Here is a 21,772-nt window from a genome sequence, read left to right as displayed (position 1 = left end):
ATTGTTGCACATGGCTCTTTTGCAGATGGCCCCCCCTTTGGATCCCTATTTTCCCTCCTTTGGATCCCTACTGTGGCCGGTCTGCTAGCTTAACCAATATTCTAGCTTTTTCTCCCCTGACACTTCCCCACATTAAATGATCAGTTTAATATGAGAAAATCATTTAGGAGAATTAGATATTGATTATTATGACACAGCCATTCGACTTAGCTCCCATTCCCTTCGATGCAAGACAGAGCGTTGGGGCAATGGAGAAGAGTCAAATCGACTGTGCACATTAAGCTCACTCTGCAAGTTCGAGAGTTTGAGTACCACAAGAGTGCTCAGCTTTTGGTCACATCCGAACTTGCTTCTTTCAGATGTTCAACCATGACTTAGACCTACATACTTTCCTCTCCCAGCCACCACAGTGTGGGCTCTCCATTGCGACTCTCATCACCACAATTTTGGAGCATCGAGAGTCACTCAACAACCATACATATACTACATCACATGTAACTTTGGTCCCATAGGCCATATTTGACCTCTGAGGACGATAATAAAATCTCTCTCTCTCTCTCTCTCTCTCTCTCTCTCTCTCTCTCTCGTGTTAATCACCTGCACACGCCTCTGCACTCTCTCCAATTAAGTAAGATATATCAACATCTTTTGCAATGCCACATGCCTTCAAGGTGCAAACATGGTATCAGATTCACGAATTTGTGTCTCATAGGTTATTTTGGCTTTGTCGATGCACTCCATGTGTGTGTGTGTGTGTGTGTGTGTGTGCTCTCTCTCTCTCTCTCTCTCTCGTGTTAATCACCTGCACACGCCTCTGCACTCTCTCCAATTAAGTAAGATATATCAACATCTTTTGCAATGCCACATGCCTTCAAGGTGCAAACATGGTATCAGATTCACGAATTTGTGTCTCATAGGTTATTTTGGCTTGTCGATGCACTCCATGTGTGTGTGTGTGTGTGTGTGTGTGTGTGTGTGTGTGTGTGAGAGAGAGAGAGAGAGAGAGAGAGAGAGAGAGAGAGAGAGAGAGACCCTCTCTACCTTGTCCGACGGTGTCTACAAAGGAAATTAGGTCTAAAATAATGAAGCAATTCATCTCCAAAGCCTACATAATCAACTCAAATTCTAATTTTAGCATCTTGTATTGATAGACAATCAATCCTCACAACCTGGGGTATTTTGGGATTTTTTGAAAAAATATCGGGGTGTTTTGGGAATTTATGAAATTTTGAGGAGTGTTTTGGGAATTTCCACAAATTACCTGGGTATTTTGCTACTCTAAATTTTGTAACCCTCATTCTACAACGCGTTGGCAGCGAAGAGAGAGAGAGAGAGAGAGAGAACGCTGACGTCCCATCATGTATGGCTGTGCGCCTCTTTCAGTTGGCCTGCAACTCTTCGCCCTTCTTGGCTCTTGACCTCTCCATCTCAAAAGCCATGGCCACCTCCCTTACTCGCCCACCTCAGCTCCTGCACCTGTGGATGACTCTGCGTTCTCTAGAGTTTTCGCCTCTCCCAGTACTACCAGGCTACCTTTTCACTGCCTTGATGTTTATGTGGAGGTATTGGCCACAATGGTGAGCTAGATTGTGACCCCTGAGGCCTATGCTGAGTTCGAACTTCGAGGGTAGACGGACGTCGTCTGACCTTGGAAATTCAACGTCTCTCTCTCTCTCTCTCTCTCGACGCCTGGGCGTTGTCGCTGTGTGACAAAAAACTATAGGGCACACAAACTGGATCAAACAGCTCGTGCCAAGTAGCAGGTGGGAGCCGAAATCCCTCCTCCTTTTCTACCCTCGTCCCCTTAGACCTGTGCTGTGTTCGAGGGCACGTGGATGCCATCATCACCTGTGTGTGTGTGTGTGTGTGTGTGTGTGTGTGTGTGGGAATCTTTGAGAAAACTGTGTCACCTAAGCCGTGAGCCGATTGAACAAACAAAACAATTGGTTGAAGGGAGGGGAGAAGGAGAAAGTCCGCTTGTGAAATTAAAAAAAATGGAGTTAAAACTGGTCTATTTTGAAAATTTTTCTCTGAGACTACCCCCAAAGGGAATTTTGTATGTTGGTGAAATTGATTTTTTTCGAACGCTGCTCTCTCCCTCTCACACACACACACACTCTCTCTCTCTCTCTCTCTCTCTCTCTCTCACACACACACACACACGCACGCACACGCGCGCTGACAAGAACAGAAGGGTTGCTCTCTCTCTCTCTCTCTCTCTCTCTCTCTCTCTCTCTCTCCCCCCCCTCCATCAAAGCACTGGAATTTGGAAGTCGTCTCTCTCTCTCTCTCTCTCTCTCTCTCTCTCTCTCTCTTTACTTGGTGACCCTAAGACACTTTTCTCTTTTATTGAGCCTCGAGTGAGCCACTTGGCGTGACCATAGCCCTTGATCAAAATTCGAGAGCCCCAAAACACTACACCGCTCTAGCAAAAGCCAAAAGGACCCTAACCCTGATTAAGATCCCTCCGACAGTTAAAAGGACCCTGTGCCAGGCTCTGGTCGTAAACCTTCCCATCGAGAGTGGTCTCTCCTCCAGGCATACAAAAGGGCGACATAAAGTTAAAAAGCTGTAGAGTTCTCGTTTCGCAAGTTTGGTTCTCTCTCTCTCTCATGCACAGATACCAATGCAGACAGCTAAAAGTCGTCTCTCTCATGCACAAATACCAACGCAGATTCCAACTTGCAGCATTCTCTCTCTTTACAAATGTCCGCTGAGCACAGATGCACATGCATTCTCTCTCTCTCTCTCTCTCTCTCTCTCTCTCTCGTGTCACTGACAATGCAGAGTACACTTGCCGGACTAAGCAGCTTCAGCCACGTGGCGGGGGAGGCTGGAATCCCTCCCCTTTGGTCCTCTCTCTCTCTCTCTCTCATGCACAGATACCAATGTAGACAATTGGAAGTCGTCTCTCTCTCTCATGCGCACATACCAATGCAAACAAATCCAACTCGCAACATTCTCTCCCTCTCTCTACAACTGTCCGCTCAGCTCATATGCACACACATTCTTACTCTCTTTCTCTCTCTCTCTCTCTCTCTCTCTCTCACCGGCGTTGCAAGATTCACCAGCCGGGACTAAGCAACAGTAGCCACATGGCAAGGGGGGGGTCCCCTTCTATTATAGTATAGATTGAGAGAAAAACAAATTGAAATTGGATGAGAAAGATTGTGTGTGACCCAATACCCAATGCCCCTGTTTAAAGAAGAAATGTCAAAACACCCCCTCAAGGACCTACAAAAAATCCTTTTAAAAAAAGTTTGCATCATTAGCTTGCCATGTGGCACTAATCCGCAAGCTTTATCCAATGGTCCAGAGATGCACGAAAAATCTAACCCTTTACTAAGGACTACTTATGTAGCCCAAAAACCAAGATGCATTTGGGTACTTTTATAAAGTTCCAACCGGGCCTTGGTATAAGGGAAGTATGTGACACTTCCCCCAACTTTCTAGCCCCGTTTTCAAGTGATTACTCACGTCCCTTGTATTCGGCACTTTCTTATGATATTGATCATTCGTTTGCGTCCCTCATTCTCGTGTCCCTCTTGCGTTCAGTTTTCAAGTTGCGTTCTTGTATGTGCGTTTGCTTGCCTGCAGGTCCCGTTTGCATCGCAGGTGAGCCGACGCGGCCCCGTTTCCGCGACGCCCCGAACAAGGACGTCACACTTGGTATCACAACTTTCCAGCCCCGTTTTCAAGTGATTACTCGTGTCCCTTGTATTCGGCACTTTCTTATGATATTGATCATTCGTTCGCGTCCCTCATTCTCGTGCCCCTCTTGCGTTCAGTTTTCAAGTTGCGTTCTTGTATGTGCGTTTGCTTGCCTGCAAGTCCCGTTTGCATCGCAGGTGAGCCGGCGCGGCCCCATTTTCACGACGCCCCGAACGAGGGCGTCACACTCTCTCAACCCGGGGGAGTATATAAGGGAAGTATGTGCCACTTCCCCCAACTTTCCAGCCCCGTTTTCAAGTGATTACTCGCGTCCCTTGTATTCGGCACTTTCTTATGATATTGATCATTCGTTCGCGTCCCTCATTTTCGTGTCCCTCTTGCGTTCAGTTTTCAAGTTGCGTTCTTGTATGTGAGTTTGCTTGCCTGCAGGTCCCGTTTGCATCGCAGGTGAGCCGACGCGGCCCCGTTTCCGTGACACCCCGAACGAGGGCGTCACACTTGGATAAAAAACTTTACTAAAGCAACGCATTCTGATCCAACGGTTGAGATATCGCTACACCCCGCAACACCTACTGTGAGCCAATAACTGATCCAATCCAACGGTTGAGAAAGCCCTGCACCCGCAGCGCCTAATTTGAGGCATAGATGATAGATCCCCTCTAAATGACCCCCTGCCCTGTGGTATTTGGAAGTGTGGCCCGTACTCTCTCTCTCTCTCTCTCTCTCTCGGGCGGGGGCCGAGGCATAAAGCACTGAGTAACATCAGGATTGAGCCTCCGAGAGGGGGAAAAATGACCTCTTCGGATACAAGGTAGGTACAACTGTCTTATCCAAATGTTTTTTATTCTACACTATACAAGTATGCAATCCATGCTTGAGTAGCGAACAGCTTTTGCATGGAGTCCTTGGGGCTGGACCTGCAAAATCAAGGGTAGTACAGCAGAATATCAGAGACCTATATAATGCGTATACAACAAGAAATCTCCTTAGACAAAGCTTCAAGGCAGGACTACCTATTCTGTGAACAGAGTTGTGAGTGCCATGATGGAAGTGTATACCCTAGAAATTTGTAGACAACGCTCAAAGCAACTGGACAGAAATGTGAATTTGTGCGTGTATTTGGGTGCCCATTTTCATGTGATGCCCGACACACAGCTTCAAATCAAGCATTCCTACTCTGTAAACAGTGTTGTGAATCCCAAGATATGTGCACGGCATGATGCTTCAAATCAAGTATGGCTAATCTCGGAGCGGTGTCCGTGAATCGCAGATTGCCATGAGATGTGGGTGCCCATTCATGCCCTTGCCAAAAGAGCCCAAACCTTCATCGATACACAAAACAGGCAAAAAGACAAGCAACTCTTATACACCATACGGAAAGCCTCACTAAATCACAACACTCTGCCCTATCACTCAGAATGCCGATTACCATGTGTATGTGGATGTTAGCTTACCTTGAGTATACATGCCACCATGCCTTAGATCACGCTAGACTATCTAACCCACACTTTGGAGGAGGAAAACCCTCGATCTCTTTCAAGTATTTGACCACTTGCAGCATGGTAGGACGTCGCAATGGATCATCCGACGTGCAAAGAGTTGCCACCTGAAGGACCTGCAGCATTTTGACCCTCATATTGCCATCAAAAATGTGAGGATCAAGAATGTCAGCCACCCTGCCTTTCTTGATCATTTGCCTCACCCACCCTACCAAATTGCCCCCTTCCACCTCTTTGAAGTCGCCACCTGTCGGCTCCTTCCCAGTCAGCAACTCAAGTAAGATAACCCCATAGCTGTACACGTCCCCTTTTGTTGTTGACCGCCAACTCTGCCCATATTCAGGAGGTATGTATCCAAAGGTCCCGGCAATGTCCGTGCTGACATGAGTCTCACATGCACTGATAAGACGCGCTAATCCGAAATCTGCTACCTTGGGCTCGAATTCTGCATCCAGAAGTATGTTGCTTGCCTTCATGTCCCTATGTATGATATGTGGGATGAATCCATGATGCAGAAAAGCAAGACCCCTTGCTGCACCTGATGCAATCTTGAACCTCTTTGTCCAATCCAAAACCTCCAAGGCATCAGCTCTGTTTCTGAGCCAAAGATCTAAGCTTCCATGAACCATGTAGTCGTAAACAAGCAGCTTTTCGTCGCCAAAGGAGCAATAGCCCAAAAGTGGAACCAAATTTCTGTGTTTCACCTTGCCAAGGGTTTCCATTTCAGCAAGAAATTCTCGGTTTCCCTGCATGCCTGCAGGACCTAGCTTTTTGATGGCGACCGTTCTACCATCGGGGAGCACTGCCCTGTAGACCGTGCCAAACCCACCATCACCGATGATGTTCGCCTTGCAGAAATTGTTGGTAACACGCAAAATGTCCGCCAATGTGAGCCTCAGCAGAGGCCTTTCAAACATGGCCACATTGATACTGAGGGGCTCCTTCTGCATCCTACTTGCAAGCAAGCACATGTTGGGCTCCAAGGGTTTATTCAGCATTTTCTTCTCATCTGTCGGGTCTAACACTACAGCCTGCTTCATTACCCTCCATCTCACCAAGACAAACATTAGACAAAGGACTGCAATAGTGCTGCCCACAGTAATGCCCAAGATAGCACCAGCACTAAGGAGAGAGGTGCTTTCCTCATAGCAATCTACATGTATGATATCACCACACAAGGCTTTATTTGCTGCCCATGACCCAGCGTGAAACCTTGCACAACTACCATTAGACGGAATTTGGCCGGCAAGATGGTTAAACGACACATTAAAGGCTTTCAGGTCATTGAGGCTACAGATCTCCAAAGGGACATGCCCTTGTAGCTCATTTTCCGACAAATCTAGAGACAAAAGCTGAGAAAGAAGTCCAAGCACTGGAGCAATAATGCCACTCAAAGAATTGTGATGCAGATCAAGAGATGTCAACTCACTTAAATTTGCTATTTCTGCGGGAATGGATCCGATAAACTCGTTATGACTCAAATTGAGCACACCCATCTGTTGCCACACAGACCCTTGGACAGAGAAAACCTCAAGCTCCCCATTCAGACGATTTTCCTGCAAATACAAACCAATGATTTTATTCATCTGCCCCCACTCCTTTGGAATATTGCCAGTTATCATGTTCTGGCTGAGGTCAAGATGTTGAAGTGATGCAAGCTGCCCTAGCTCAGCAGGCAAAGGGCCAACCAATCTATTGCTTGAGATGTTCAGGTTCACCAAGCTTTGCAGGTTGCCAAAAGCTGAGGGCACAATCCCTGTTAGCCGATTGTAGGCGAGATTGAGTCCTTGGAGCTTATGCAAGCTCCCTAGCACCTCCGGAAGATCTCCGCTGAGGAGGTTGTTGGACATGTCCACATTTGTTAAGTTTGTCAAATGCACCACATCCAGGGGTATGGTCCCATTCAGTTGATTTTGATTCAAGTATAACTCCACCATCACAATGCAGTTGCCTAGTGCTTCAGGTATGCTCCCGGACAAAGAGTTCCAAGACAGGTCAAAGTAGCCATGGTGTTGCACGTAGCTCGATATTGGGATGGTGGCTAGCTGGAAACCATGGCATATCTCCGAAGGAATCAGGCCGGAGAGATTGTTGTGTGATAGGACTAGACACTCCAGGTTGATGAGATTGCCAATTTGGCTTGGAATGGGGCCAGAGAGCTGATTGAATCCAAGATCAAGGGTTGTAAGCTGCACACAGTCGAATAGCTCGACCGGGATGGAGCCCTGTAGCCGGTTTCCATTCAAGAAAAGGACTTGTAGATTGACAAGTTTACCAATTTCCCTCGGAATGACACCGTCCAGCTGGTTGGCATTCAGACCCAAATGTTGCAGAGAAACAAGTTTGCCAATGAGCGGTGACAATTCTCCCATGATATAATTGTTACTGGCCTCAAACCCTAGCAGAGTGCTGGAGCTCCATAGCTCATCTGGTAAGGAGCCAGTGAAATTGTTAGACGCAAGCTCGATGGTGACCAAGGGAAGCTGCCCCAAATAGGCAGGAACACTCCCAGCAAGCAGATTACCATCCAAGTGTAACTCTGTCAAATTCATACAGCTTTTGAATGTATCGGCGATTGTACCAATGAAGCTGTTGTCCTGAAGAGACAAAGAAGCAAGGCTCTTGGCATTGCATAGCTCGGATGGAATAGGGCCAGTGAGGCCATTGTCCTCCACAGAGAGTGAAGCAAGTGAGGTGCAATTCCCAAGCTCTGGAATGAGTCTACCTGTAAAGCTATTGGATCCAAGCAAAATGTTACTCGCAGATTTCCAACTTCCTAGCCAAGTTGGAAGAGGGCCCGTTAGCTTGTTCTTTTCTGCTGAGAAGGCTACAATAGACTGCAAATTGCTCAAGGAGTCTGGAATCGGGCCTGAAAGGGCATTGAAGGACAGCATGAGAGTGGCCAGACTAGTGCAATTCCCCAACCCATAGGGGATAGACCCATTCAAGTAGTTGTTGCCCACAGAGAGAATGCTTAATGCCTTGAGATTACCGAGGCTCTCCGGCAGCGTGGACTCTATGTTGTTGATGGCAAGATCTATTTTCTTCACATTGTGGAGCTCACCAAGCTCATCGGGCAAGGGGCCAGTTAGCTGGTTCTCAGAAGCAGCAAAGTTTACCATGTTTTTCAACTGGCCAATTTCTGCTGGTATGGGACCGTTGAGATGATTGAGGTTGAGAATTAAGATCATCAAGCTTCTCATCTTGCCAATCTCTGCGGGTATACGGCCAATGATAGAGTTGTTGCTCAAGTCCATGCTTTGCAAGCTTGTAAGGTTTCCAAGCTGAGGATGAAACTTAGAAGAGATGATGTTGCTGCTCAAGTCAAGGGTGACCAGACTAGGAGCTTGCCCCAGCTCTGGAGGCATGGAGGTGAAACTATTAGAGCTTAAATCAAGGTATTGTAGCTTCTGTAGATAGCCAAGCCCACTAGGGATGTGGCCACTGAAGGAATTGGATCCTAAATCAAGACTCTCTAAGTCTTGCATTAATGATACTTGAGAGGCAAGATTACCACTAAAAGAATTGAAACCTAAATTAAGTTCTTTCAAATGTATAAGGTTGCCCACTTGAGGAAGAAGCTTACCTAAGAGCAAGTTCTGACTAAGGTCTAGGTACTCCAAATTAATCAAGCTGTAAATTGTGATGGGGACTTCCCCACTGAGGTTGTTGTGGCTAAGATTCAAACTCTGTAGACCATATACATTACCAAGCAACGGCGAAATTGTCCCCTTTAGCTGCATTCCTTGGAGATGAAGAGCCGTCACAACCGAATGAGTGCACACCACACCAGTCCAATCACAAGGAGTGGAAGAGCTATGCACCCAATCTGTAAGCATCTCTGCATTCTCCATATTGTCTTTAAAGGCCAGAAGGGCCTCTTTATCAGAATTCTCTCCTTCGACAAGTGTAAGATATATGTGTCCAGCAAAAGTAAGGACTAAGGCAGTGACAAGGAAGCAATGCAGCAATGAGGCCATGAGCCTTGAAGGGGACAATGGTTGTCCTGGTCTGGTCATCTGCAAGCAAGGGAAACATGATGGAAAGTGATTCTCATTAAGCTATTTACTGTATTGCATGAGTGCTAAAACCAGCTTCAAGACAATGCATGACACCCACTTCACATAGTAAACATATAGTGAGACTAGCTTGTCAAGTTCAAACATATGGAACAATTCATTGCCAAGCTCAAAGTTTTAACATGAGAGACAGCCTTTTAGTATGCTAAGCTTTAGGGGACTCTACACAGATTGGAATTATTAAAAGACTGAGGACTTCTTCAGACGTCTTGATATTTAATCTTGAAGGGGACCATCCACCTAAAGTAGCTCCCTCTTTATTGGACAGATAGACATGCTACCCCTCCAATCAGTTTAATGACAAGAATGAGTCTATCACATGCTCAAACTTTTAAAAAATCCTGTTCACAGCATAAACGAGGAACTTAAACGGCAGGATGATCAACTCACCATAGTAAATTAAGAAAACAGAAGCTCGATGTTGTGCACTTCACGCCAGGCTCTGGGCAAAGGCAAGGTGCCAACAGCATTGATGGTGCTAATTAATGGATATAAATAGCATGTGTGCAGTACATTAAACTATGAGCCTTTGTTTATGTGCCTTGTGATTAAGCTAATTATAGTGAAGCATCCACGGAGCCGGCGCTTGAGCGACTGCGGCAGGGAACGAGAACGATACTCATGACATGTATGGGCAGCAATATCAAGTCAAAACTGTATGCAAATGCTGGGGTTTAAGCTCAACATGGTAATGAAGCATAGACACAGAATGTAGAGAAAAGGTGGAAATTGGCAAGGAGAGGGAAGGGGTAGGAGGAGGCTATTGAATGGAATACAGCAAAGAAGTGAGGGGTGGCTGTATAAAGGAGGAAAGGGAGGAGTAAAGGTTGGTTAAGAGGCACTCTGCACAAAGAGCACAAAGAAGGGAAAATTGATCCTCCTACTCTAAGGTTGAGTCTTGGGATGATGTGATATTTCTGTAGGAACCTTAACTTGAGGAGGTAGCCTGCCCATTAATTATTAATTGACATCCTTCTCATGTCCATGCTTGATAGCAATGGTGGAGAGAGGGGCACCTCACATGGGGATAAAATGAGAACAGGTCAATGCCTTCAGGACAGAGGAACAAAGCAAACTTTGCAGGAGCTCAATTATTATCAAAGGTTTCAAAGAAATATTGAATATGTGTCCAGACAGTCTAGAGTCACTCCAAGAGTCCAAGTCCAGTGGACTCTAGCGAGAGAGAGAGAGTTCAGAACTGTAGGTGGCCCATTCTATAGAGCGAGAGAGAGAGAGAGAGAGAGAGAGAGAGAGAGAAAAGGAGGGCAGCGGGCTACGCTAGCTAACGTCGTCGTCCGATAGAGCAATGGAGAGAGCGTGAACAACAGAAGAGATCAGCGGAGCGGGCACACAACCCACTTCAGGATGAGCTCCGCACCCCTATGATTCGCTCGTAGCCGCTGCTTGTCTATAGGGTCGCTCCATGTGCACATTGTATGTGTGTGTGTGCGCGCGCGCGCGCGGGCGAGAGCGAGAGAGATCTCGCCTATGGTGATAGCATATGGTAAAATGATGAAAAGCTGCGCTTTAATAACACGCAAGAGGATGATTTCTACTGTCTTTTCAGCCTTATACCAGCAGGTAGGCGTTTGTGGGTGCAAGCAATTACACCACGCACGCTCTCTCTCTCCCTCTCTCTCTCTCTCTCCCCCGAGTCTCCACACGGCGCGCGCGCGCGCACACACACACACACAGTATTTTACTGGGCCGAAAGCTAGTCAAATGTGTGCGCGAGACTACAAGTGTGTGTGTAAGAGAGAGAGAGAGAGAGATTATACGTGTGTGTCACGAGAGAGAGTTGTGACCGACTCTGCTTCTGTGAGTGGACCATTCAAAGGCCTAGCAATAAAGCATGGTGGTATGTTATCATCGCCCTGGCTTAAAGGGTGGAAGAGTACATACCGCAAAGGGTGGTCGATTGGTCATTCAGCTCTCATGAGAGTGTCGCCAGAGACGCGAGCAAGCGCGAGAGAGAGAGAGAGAGAGAGAGAGAGAGAGAGCGAGCGAGTCTGCTAAGCAAGGCTGATAAGAACCCACTCTCAAAAGCCTACAGGCCACAAAGAGAGCGAGGGAGCGAGAGGAAGTTCACGCACTGCACTCTCTGCTGCAGCCTGCAGCTCTTTCGTTCTCTTGTGTGGCAGGTTGGCAAAAAAAAGTAGTACATTTTGTTTAACACGCATCTTTTGACCGGTGTCTTTTGAGTGGTTTAGGTTATGGTCACGCGAGGCTTAGTTATCAATTGGAATTTGAAGCCTTCACTACTAATTTGGAAGCATTCAATGAATGGTGCTTATATGCCTCCTCTCTCTATTTGAGACGGGCCAATTGGGAGGGGATCAAGAGATGGGAGCATATGGTTTGTCCGACACGCTTTTGTAAATGCAAATAACATTTAAATATCTGGCCTACACATGTCATCGTCCTTTGGGAACCTTGTGTCCTTACCAATTCATCGATGCGCTTCTTGAAATACATGGGAACGACTCAATATTGTAAATGCCAACTGTTGTAAATCTTTAGTAATTCGTGCTTATTTGTAAATTCGAAGTGGCATTTGTAAATCTAGCTAGGGTGCCCACTGTCCCCAAACTCAAGTCTATCCTGAATTCACTCCCACCATGCCTATGTGGAATAGAAATGAGGGGTCACACCTTTTGATTTGCATTGTAAGTTCTAGGTCGCTTGTGTCTTGTTGGCCCTCCAATATTATGGCATCTTACAGACTTCAAGTTACCACGTCTTTCAACTTGAAGTGCCTATCCAATCAAACACCAATCAATTGCTTTAGAAATATGCACCGAAAGAGTCACAACTCAAAGAATGGAGCACTTGTTGCAATGCTACAAAAAAAGCACAAAGGTGTTTGCACATTTCCATGGGCTACGGAGCTATAAATGAGATTAGATATGAAGTTTGCAAAGAAGGCAACTAGGCCTAGAGATGGAGGGCTGCCCCACACGACCTAAACCTAAATTACTTAGTTATAGCAATGAAACTATGTGATCGATCGATAATTTTGTTTGATCCTAATTCTCAAGATCCAAATTTGGGGTATTGAAGTTCAAAATCATGGTACATAGATTATATATTTGAGAGATACCACTCTCTTTTTGGAACTCTAGCTACCATATACATTGGGCTTTGGGGGAGTAACATATCCCTCTCACACTAGGTGCAATCGCTAGCGCCAAGACTTGAACACATAGTCTTTTGAGAGGGATTCATATTCAAGATCTCTTTTAACCACTGCCTAAAAGGCCAAAGTTAAGCCTCTCTAAGGTTGGAGTTCAAGACTCATCCGATAGAACTTTGAGGTCTTTTATACGACTTCAAAAATTCTCTTCCCTTCTTCTTCATCTTCTCCCTATTTTTCTTCTTCTTCTTCTTCCTTCTCTCTCTCTCTCTCTCTCTCTCTCTCTCTCTCTCTCTCTCTCTCTTTGTGTGTGTGTGTCTCCGTGGATAGTTTCCTACGATGTTAAAAAACTCTTCTTCTCTCTCTCTCTCTCTCTCTCTCTCTCTCTCTCTCTCTTTCTTTCTTTGAGGTCTTTTATACTATTTCTAGGACTTTAAAAATTATCTTTCCTTCTTCTTCATCTTCTCCCCCCCCCCCCCCCCCCCCCCCCCCTTTCTCTCTCTCTCTCTCTCTCTCTCTCTCTCTCTCTCTCTCTCTCTCTCTCTCTCTCTCTCTCTCTCTCTCTCTCTCTCACACACACACACACACACACACACACACACACACACACACACACACACGCACGCTATTGTTACTGCCCATAGCTCAAGGCTATCTTTTTTCCTAAACAAGTTTTGCAAAATATTTCTCCCCTTCTTATTGCACCGTGCGTGCGCGCACGTGCACACACACACACACACACAATTTGAATATACATTACTCTATCTATCTTAATCCTCGAACTCCTAACCCGGTTTATCTTGTGGTTTAACTAAATCTTGATAAAGATAACCACTCTCTTCTTGACGTGCTAAGGCTGTCTTCTAAACTTTTTTGATAGAATCATGATGAGGTTGCCATCTTTTCATAAGGCAATATAGGTTGGGATATTTTTTGGCCTCGAGAAGGGCATAGGGTTTTAGCTGCAAGTTCGTTCCAAACTGTAGGCCGTCCGATGGTTTGTTGGATGGCTACCACGTGTCGCAATGCCTTTAGGGTTGTTTTATCAAGGGTCATTTGACCCATGTGGAATTCCTTTTCGTGCTGCTCATTGCGGGCCTCGGTCCTTTCTGCTCTGCTCCTGCCAGAGGATGTGGCGCGCGCACAGCGGGTGCTGTCCTTGCGAGAAGACCGCTGCACAGCAGGTATTGTCCTACCCACAGGACCTAGTTGTTCCATACGCACCTTTGTTGTTTAATGGCTGGGGGTTTTCAAGGCTCTGGAAGGTGACTGCATTGAAGGGGGTTGCTCTGCAGGCTCAGATGGCGAGGACGTGGCAGCAAAAGCTTTTCCATGCATGATGCGTTGTTCTGCTCGTTTAATGCCGCAGGCGGGCTTCTCAAGGTCTTTGAAGGCGACCGTGCAGGCTGAGATTACGAGGATTGGTCGTGTTGGTCTTTGTGGTTCAGTGCACGTGCTGAATGGAGCACAAGACATGTAATTTCCATGTGGTTGTTGTAGTCTATATGACAGGCCAGAAAGGGCAGAAAAATGCTTTGTAATAAGTTGTTGCTTCGGGTGTTATCGTTATAGTGTGTCATGGCAGCAAGTCTGAGAATTTGTTTTGATGTACGAGCTTTTGAGCTACATTATCCAGTGCAAGATTGTCTGTTTGTCCTGCTTTGTACAAGCTTTTGAGCTACATCACCTAGTGGACGATTCTCTCTCTGTTTTGCTTTTGCACATCTGTCCTCAAGTCTCAATCTTTGTTGTCATGTTTGAGCTTTCACCTATCTGTCACTATTCAATTTGTATCTGCCTATATGCTGTAATCGCAAATTTAAATCAGTCGAGCATTTGAAAGTCTGTTGTAGATTGGTTTGAGGGTTTGTTTCTTCCGTCTCAAAGCACTTGGAACAACATTTCTTTTTAAATTGTCTTTATCATGGCATCTGATGATGGCGTTGTCGGTGGCGGTGAAGGGAGTGCAATAAATGCCTCACCCAACGACGGTGAGAGCATGGACTTCTCTGGAGGTTTGCTTTTCTGACTCGTGTGCTGGTGTTGTGTTACATTGTCGGTCTTGCTTTGTTCGTGCTTGCGAGTGTTGCAATTGAAAAAGTTTGTTGCGCTGGTGTTGTTCTCATGATCCTGCTGCTTGCTTTTTGTTGCGCTTGCAAGTGATGTGCTCGTGATGGTGGTCACGTGTTCGGGTCCAGAAAAGCGCAACAGTAGGGGTGCGGGTGCGTGCGTCCTTGCTGGCATTATCGGCAGGTCACGCTACAAGGGGCTGGACCCTCATTGCCCCAATGTGGGATTGGCATCAGGCCACGAGCTGCCCTGCGTGGAGCCGCGAGCGGCCATCAGGTAGTCGCTCACCCAGGAGCCGAGAGCAGGCTGAGCTTTATTCACTTGTGTGGCTCAGCGCCCGCGTACGCGTTCTGGCTGTCTATTTCAGATGCCTGCAGTGGGCTCTGGTGCTGTATGATTGCGCCCAGGTCAGGGGTTGTTTTGCTGAATCGCCTGGACTGTGCAGGGCCAGGGTTATTAAGTCTCTTTGAGTTTGTGCACATAGGCAGCAGCCCTTTTTGACTGAGGGCTTGTCTCCTTCTTTTGCCATGTATTCTGGTTGTGGATTTGTGTCGAGCTAGACATCTGATGGATGTGTTTGGCTTACGCTTTGAGACCCGGAGTTGGGTCCGAGGTTCAAGGGATTGTGGATCCCTCTCTCTATTTTGGTACTTGGCTATCATTCAGGTGTTGCCAGCCTGTAGACCCGGCCATAGGGTTGCTCTCGGGTTCGAGAAGCTCTCGTGTGTTGATCATTGTTGGAGTATTGTGGGTTCCCCGTTGTATCAGACCAGGGGCGGTAATGTGTCTTCACCTTCAGCAGGCCCTGCTCAATCCCATCGAGTACCTCGCTAAAGGGCTCCTTATCAAGCAACTTAGGTGTTTCTAATCGCCATCCATGACTTCGATGGCTAGTGCGTTCAACGTTGCTCCTCGTGAGCATAAGGACGCAATACAATAACACGAGTATCACAACAAATCTGGCCTTGACCTCCCAAGACGCTCATTTACTGTCATGCGTGAAACCAAACTTGGCTTGTACCATGTTACGTCCTTGCGTTTTGTCTGGCTCTCCAGCTCAGGCTCCACTCATCCATGCCATCTTGACCATTGAGTAGATCGTCCACTGTAGTGCAGGACGGCTCAGGTAAAGGCACAGCCAGCCCTTTGGTTGCATCATGTCTGGCCAGTCAAGCGAGGTCTAGGGGCTCAATGTCCTAAAAAAAAAGCCAGTCCTAACTTTGCTCCATGCTTGTCATTGAATGGACAGTTCTCCCGTGTATCAAGTGAGTACAATGATTGTGACTAGGTCACCAGTTCTTACTAACCACTGCTCATCTGCCCAAACCATCTGCCCAAACCGTCCGCTGGTTCACAGGACGCCTCAGTCGAGGGGAGTTTGACTCCTCCAACCGCACCATACCTGATCTATCGAAGCAGGTTTGAAAAGCCCAGCTCTTGATGGCCAGGGTTTGTGAATACTTCATGAACGGGTACCTCATCTCGAGTGCCAAATCCGGAAACTGGTGGTTCATTACATCTTGATCGAAGTACAATTGCACACTCGCCATAATTTTCCCCTGCCTACCAAGGCGCATGTTCGTTGAGAACAACCCGAAGGTGTTGCCTGTAGTTTCTTTAACTTTGCATACACCCCACTCGACGACCCTCTGCCGCCAATCATAGCACTAGCATCATGCACACGGAACGGCTGTCTCATATCCCATAGCCCCAATCTTTTTATGTTCTGGTTATATCTTTTCCGAGACACCTCTACTTCCAACAGCTCACAAAGCTCAGTGAGCCCAGCCTTGGGCATCAGTCCTTCATTAGCTTTTGGCTTATGCATGTCTATGTATGCTCGCATTTTCCCATCGGTTGAGGGGAGTGAATCAATAGGCTCGACCTGACGCTCTTTATGATCATCCTCGCTTGAGTAGCTCACAATCTTGCTACCTGGCTCGGAGGCCTCCAAATACATTGCCTCTCGTGCAGAAGCTCATGATGTTATGCAGTGTATGAAAAACATTGAGAGACTCTGTTTTCCTGCATGAGAAAATTTCTAAATCTTCTTGTGTATGTAACCTGGCGAGGGATTTGAAACGTGACATTTTCCAAGATTAAATAACTTGTTTGCTTGCTCATCCAAAAAGAAATCATATTTGGCGCAAGCTTGTTCGCATCCTTTCAAGAAGTTCGTTTCCGTGCGTCGTTCTCCCTTTCATTTTACGAGTGTGCTGCTTGCAGGATGTTTTTCACGCCCTCTTTGCTTTGCTCAACTAGTCAATGCTATGGTTAATTGGATGCTTCCTTTTCTTTTCCTCCTGCATAGCTGCGTAGGTTCCTTGAGTCTCCTCCATGCCCTGTAGGCAAACGTTCATCGCACATGGTAGTGTCGAGCTCTGCCGGGTCGCTGCCAAATTCGGGCTTCGAGGAAATTGCAGCTGGAAAGAGGTGTAGGCATGCCTTGCTTCAAGGAAGCCCTGCTAACGATCCCGTTGGTAGTGCAGGTATGGCCGATGCGTACAATCATTCTTTCTGGAACAGTCTTGACGTGTCTACGATGTTCTTCGCTACAACGCATTCTTGATTGTTGAGTTGCGTTAAGATGGTGCTCTGTTTTTTTTGCAGGCAAAGGATACTCTCCACCAGGGAGGAGTGCGCACAAGCACCGTCTTCGTCTCAACAAGAACTTCCTTGGCCAGCTCATGAATTGGGCAAAGTTGCAGCCTCATTTTTTGAAGTTGGCCAATCTTCAGCCGCTCAGAATGTTGTGGACACTGACAAGCTACTGGACAAAGGGAAAAGCTTGTTAGTCAAGGAAACCTTGCCACTATTCATGATTAGAGATATAGATGAGGATAGTAAAGATTTCTCCATAGAGAAGAAAATCTTGAATTGGTATGGCACATACCGTTCTATCTTCCTTGGGCAAAAGAAAAATGCACGTTACTTCAAGTTCGACATCGTCGATGCCGATTGCATTGACACGATCACGGTCGTCCTTGTGGATCCCTTCATTGAGACCTACACCAAGGAGCTCAAGGTCGGCTTGTTCGTAAGGATTGACTGTCCTCTTGTGAGGGCTAAAAACTATAATGATGTTGGGTCAGGTTTGTTCTCCTTGCATGTCGGTGCGTCGACAACCATTCGACCTTGTGACCCATTCCCTATTGCTTTAGCTTTCTATCCTGAGACCAAGATAAGTACATTTCTTGCTAATGTTGCAATTTCTGAGACTACTAGCCCACGTCTGCCCTTGGCAACATTGGCGTTTGTTGTCTTGCAAAGTCGTAATTTCCATCAGAGAATTGGCACTACATTTGGGGATTTGGTTGTTGCTGATGGCCCGACCCTAGACGACTTAGTAGTTGTACGTATCAGAAGCATTGGCTTCAGCGTTTCTTTCTTTCGATATTGACAAACCTTTTATCATATGTAGGTCAGCTTTGTCAACTCTCGAAAGCATGACTATGATCGAGTCATGGCCCAGATGGCTAGGGAGGACATTGTTATGTTTGTGGCTAGGAATATTGGCCTCTTTGTTGGCAAGGTGCGCACATTGTCTGTTCTGGACGTCACAACTTTGGCCCCCGTGCGAGGATCACGCTTGAAGGAAGAGTTGACCACAGCATTTCATAGACAATGTGAGATTCTCGGCTACAATAGAGAGGTGACTTTGCATGGTTTGCACTCAATTGCATAAAGACATCTTTAGTGGTCTTCACACGTTTGTTTCTTTTGTAGGTTGTAGGGACTTTGCGCTTTGTGAACTTCATTAGAGCTCTCTTGCATTCCCAGTGCTCAGTTTGTGACTCACCGAAGGTGAAGAAGGTTGAAGGCCGATTGTGTTGTTCTCTTTGCGATAAAGATCACGTCATCAACATGACTCTCAAGCTGGAGGCACAGATCCGAAGCAGCGTTGACAGACGTGTTGTGGCGGTCCAAGTGTCAGGATCTATGGTGGATCGTCTTCTGGGCTTGCCAACGAGCTTCAAGGAGGTGTACATGGAGAGCATTCCAGAGGCGAGGGATATTTTATCAACATCTGTTGTCGAGGGTGTGTTCAAAATTGGCACAAATGGGTCTATGATATCTTTCACTCCTCTGTTGGAAACCTAGATACTTTGAGAGCATCGATTTCCATAGCTTTTGGCCTTTCACCACGAATAACTATGCTTCCTTACCTAGACCCCTCTACAATTGACGAACTAAATTTTGGCTTGTCCATTGTACATCGCGTTCCATAAGAAAATCGTATCTTGCTTTTGAGCCTTGTTGCCGTCGTGTCTCTCCATAACTCGCTCTCTACGCTTCGTTCCTCTCCATATTTTCAACCTTCCAAAGCACATACTCTCTCTCTCTCTCTCTCTCTCTCTCTCTCTCTCTCTCTCTCTCTCTCTCTCTCTCTCTCTCTCTCTCTCTCTCTAACACACACACACAAACAAACACACAAGGTGACTTGATATTTATAATCTTTGCGTGTCTTCCCAATGACTCACTTGGCCGAACGCGATGCCGATACCGTTTTTGCGGCACAATTTCCGAACAATTCAGACATCTTCCTCGCGCTACACCATCTCCAAAACTCAACAGGCGCACCGCATGACCTTAGATCAAATTTTCTCAACGACTTGTTTGAGAGCTTCTTGCTTGAAAGACATGCTGTCCCGGGTGCTTGCCTCTTCCTCCGTACTGACGGGGCCACTAGCGCAATGACGGTCACAAAATTCTCATCTTTGTATTCAACATGCGCCAACTCACTTGCTCTTAGCCTCGACGTGTTAATGGCCTTCGCTCACTTTATGACTTGTAGGTTAAAAGTGTATTTGAAAAGAAATGGAAGCGTGAGAAGAATCATCTTGGGGATGGCATCGAAACCATTTCTTGTAAAGGGCATTTTGCTTTCCGAAACAAGCAATGGAATCACATACCTTCCCACCTTTACAACGTGCTCAAGCGGTGCACGTATTGTATGGAAAGAAGATGAGGTGGCCACTTTGCAGAGGCTATGCTTGTTGCATGAGGATTTTCCTGATGTTGAGGTGGTCCTCATGTTCCAAGCCAAGCACACACACACGTTGCACACAACCCAGGCCGTGAAATGCAAGCTTTCACGCCTAAAGAACAAGAAGGGCCTGGTCACTGGTGCTCAAATACGACGCACCCATGCCAGGTTGAGCAAGCCGATTAAGAAATACAAAAAAAGCATCAAGGACAAGCCCATTACACCCTGCAGAAAATGTGGGCGCTTGCTATTCCGCCGCCAGCTAACACGTCAGCTTCTACCTCCAGTTGCGGAATCCACTTCAAGAAAGCGAAGACGCTATGGGGATGTGTATGTCTGTAGCCAGTGCAAGAAACACTCGACAAGCGATAGCAATCACCTATGGGGCTTGCAAGAGACAGGGTTCAATCCAACACTTCCCTTTGTGTCAGATCTAAACCCCGTAGAGGCACGCTTGGTCTCCATTCGTGTCCCCTTCGCCAAGATACGTGAACTGATGTACGAAGGTCAGTATGGGCTTAGAGGTAGTGTTGTCAATGTGCTTGCCAACTTGGAGAAGAGCCAGGCTGTCCTGCCTCACTTCATTGAGGATGAGTCTTCTGTCCTTGTGGGGATCAAACGGAAGCTCGAATACGATAGATGTTACCTAAGTGGTGTTGTGCGACCCCTGCTCACAATGCGTGCAACCACTACGCTATTGTCCACACCACTCTACACGAGAGAAGGTGTCACGATCAACGACAAGTGGCTTGCACACCTTTCTAGTCTAAGTATCCCTCCTACGAATACCCTTGATGCCAATGCGCATGATGTTGAGCTTGAGGATGAACAGACTGATGTCATGCTTCATGGGGTCACAAGTGCGGTAGAGGTTGTCGATTATAGTGGGATGATTCTTCATGTTGCACCTTGTGAGGGAAATTCACCATTGAGCATCTTCACGGATGAGTATTGCGAAGAGTTGAGCTTCCCAACTCTTTTCTTCGGGTCCCCTAGAAGATATAGAGAGGCCGTAGGCAAAGATTATCAAACGATTGCAAAGTGGGAGCTCCTGAACGTTGACAGAAGATTCGCCCTGGACATCGAAAATTTATTTTTCAAGTCTATCAAAATCATGTCACAACAAGTTGCTTCCTCTGTTTGGGTGCGACTCTAGCAGGTACAACTCTGACTGCAAGGCAAGTTGTACAAGACACAAACATAGAGAGGCTTCTCAACTCAAGATTAGGCTTCGGAGACTTCGAGGCACTACGCACATCCCCCGACTACAAGGAAAAGATGAAAAAAAATGTCTTCGCAATGATCCGACAACTTGGACCGCCCACATTTTTTGTCATGTTCTCCTCCGCAGAGCGAAGATGGAAAGAGCTTCTTGCTGCACTAGAGAAGTTAGTCCCGTTGAGCCAAGAGCCCGAGGAGAGCCTGAGCTCATACCAACGTCGCCTCATTCGTGCCGATCCCATTACAGCTGCTCGTTTCTACGTCAACAGGTTCAACGCAATGAAACGGTTGTTGCAGACTGATTCCTCCATATGTGGCAAAATACGAGATTTCTTCTTCATCACGGAGTTCCAAAGTCACGGTAGGCAACATGATCATGGTTTGTTGTGGCTAGAAAATGCTCCATCACTCGCAACGCACTCAGATCAAGATATTTTAATGTTTATAGATACCCACATTAGCACAGATGGATCCATCTTGCCCAATGACCTTTCTGAAGCTTACAAGCACAATCACAAGCACCATAAGACTTGCCAAAAGAAGAGCAAAAGTTTCCGTTTTGGATTTCCACATTTCCCCATGCCATTCACAACTATTATCCGGCAAGGAATACTTGAGGTGAACATAGCTAGACAAGGTAAGCTTTACTTGCAACAAGTTGGAAGACAACTCAGCCAAATTGATTTACAAAATGCACCCACATTTGAAGAATGGCTAGAACAAGTACAACTCTCCATGGAACAGTACTTGCTTGCATTGCAAGCAACTATCTCGGGACCCACTATTTTTCTCAAGCGCAAACGAAGCGATATATTCACGAACAACTTCAATAAGTCAATAACTTCACTTTGGAATGCAAACACGGATATACAATTCGTGCTAAACGCACATGGAGCTGCGAGCTACTGCACCTCATACATGACAAAAATGGACAATACATTAATAGGAGCAATCAAGGAACAACTTGATCATTGTGTCGCAAACAACGCAACAACATTGGAGAGACTACGAAAAGTTGGTAGCACAATCCTTAACACACAGAAAATTAGTTCACAACAAGCTGCTTACATATGTCTCTCGCTTCCGTTGCATAGCTCCTCTAGAGAATTCA

The 21,772-nt window shown here is 46.4% G+C and overlaps 2 protein-coding genes and 3 pseudogenes across 2 annotated transcripts; 4 read left to right on the top strand and 1 right to left on the bottom strand.

Moving 5' to 3' along the window:
- Positions 1–4,413: 4,413 nt before the first annotated feature.
- On the bottom strand, positions 4,414–10,728 carry LOC147426746 (uncharacterized). The gene is made up of 3 exons (XM_086499054.1): positions 9,641–10,728; positions 5,127–9,190; positions 4,414–4,589 (listed from the first exon to the last, which is right to left on the bottom strand). The coding sequence occupies exons 1-2, from the start codon at positions 9,641–9,643 to the stop codon at positions 5,156–5,158; spliced, it is 4,038 nt and encodes a 1,345-aa protein (XP_086355180.1). The 5' UTR covers positions 9,644–10,728; the 3' UTR covers positions 4,414–4,589; positions 5,127–5,155.
- Positions 10,729–13,446: 2,718 nt separating this feature from the next.
- Positions 13,447–14,954, top strand: LOC147426745 (uncharacterized; annotated as a pseudogene).
- A 1,864-nt stretch (positions 14,955–16,818) lies between these two features.
- Positions 16,819–17,248, top strand: LOC147426744 (uncharacterized; annotated as a pseudogene).
- Positions 17,249–17,271: 23 nt separating this feature from the next.
- Positions 17,272–18,554, top strand: LOC147426743 (uncharacterized). The gene is made up of 4 exons (XM_086499213.1): positions 17,272–17,566; positions 17,615–17,805; positions 17,875–18,105; positions 18,180–18,554. Exons 1-4 carry the CDS (start codon positions 17,272–17,274, stop codon positions 18,552–18,554), a joined length of 1,092 nt encoding a protein of 363 aa, XP_086355339.1.
- A 540-nt stretch (positions 18,555–19,094) lies between these two features.
- Positions 19,095–20,596, top strand: LOC147426742 (uncharacterized; annotated as a pseudogene).
- The last annotated feature ends 1,176 nt before the right edge of the window (positions 20,597–21,772 follow it).

This window comes from Adiantum capillus-veneris, chromosome 24, assembly GCF_014529385.1.
Source record: "Adiantum capillus-veneris isolate H3 chromosome 24, ASM1452938v2, whole genome shotgun sequence".
Lineage (NCBI taxonomy): Eukaryota > Viridiplantae > Streptophyta > Polypodiopsida > Polypodiales > Pteridaceae > Adiantum > Adiantum capillus-veneris.
The sequence above is the reverse complement of the archived record's forward strand: the minus strand, read 5'-3'. Positions and strand labels throughout refer to the sequence as shown.

Excerpts from the sequence above, each read along its gene's own strand:
- LOC147426743 (XM_086499213.1), top strand. The coding sequence starts at position 17,272 with ATGATTAGAGATATAGATGAGGATAGTAAAGATTTCTCCATAGAGAAG. Across the intron at positions 17,567-17,614 it reads TTTGTTCTCCTTGCATGTCG|CTTTCTATCCTGAGACCAAG; the intron begins GTGCGTCGACAA and ends CTATTGCTTTAG. Across the intron at positions 17,806-17,874 it reads CCCTAGACGACTTAGTAGTT|GTCAGCTTTGTCAACTCTCG; the intron begins GTACGTATCAGA and ends TATCATATGTAG.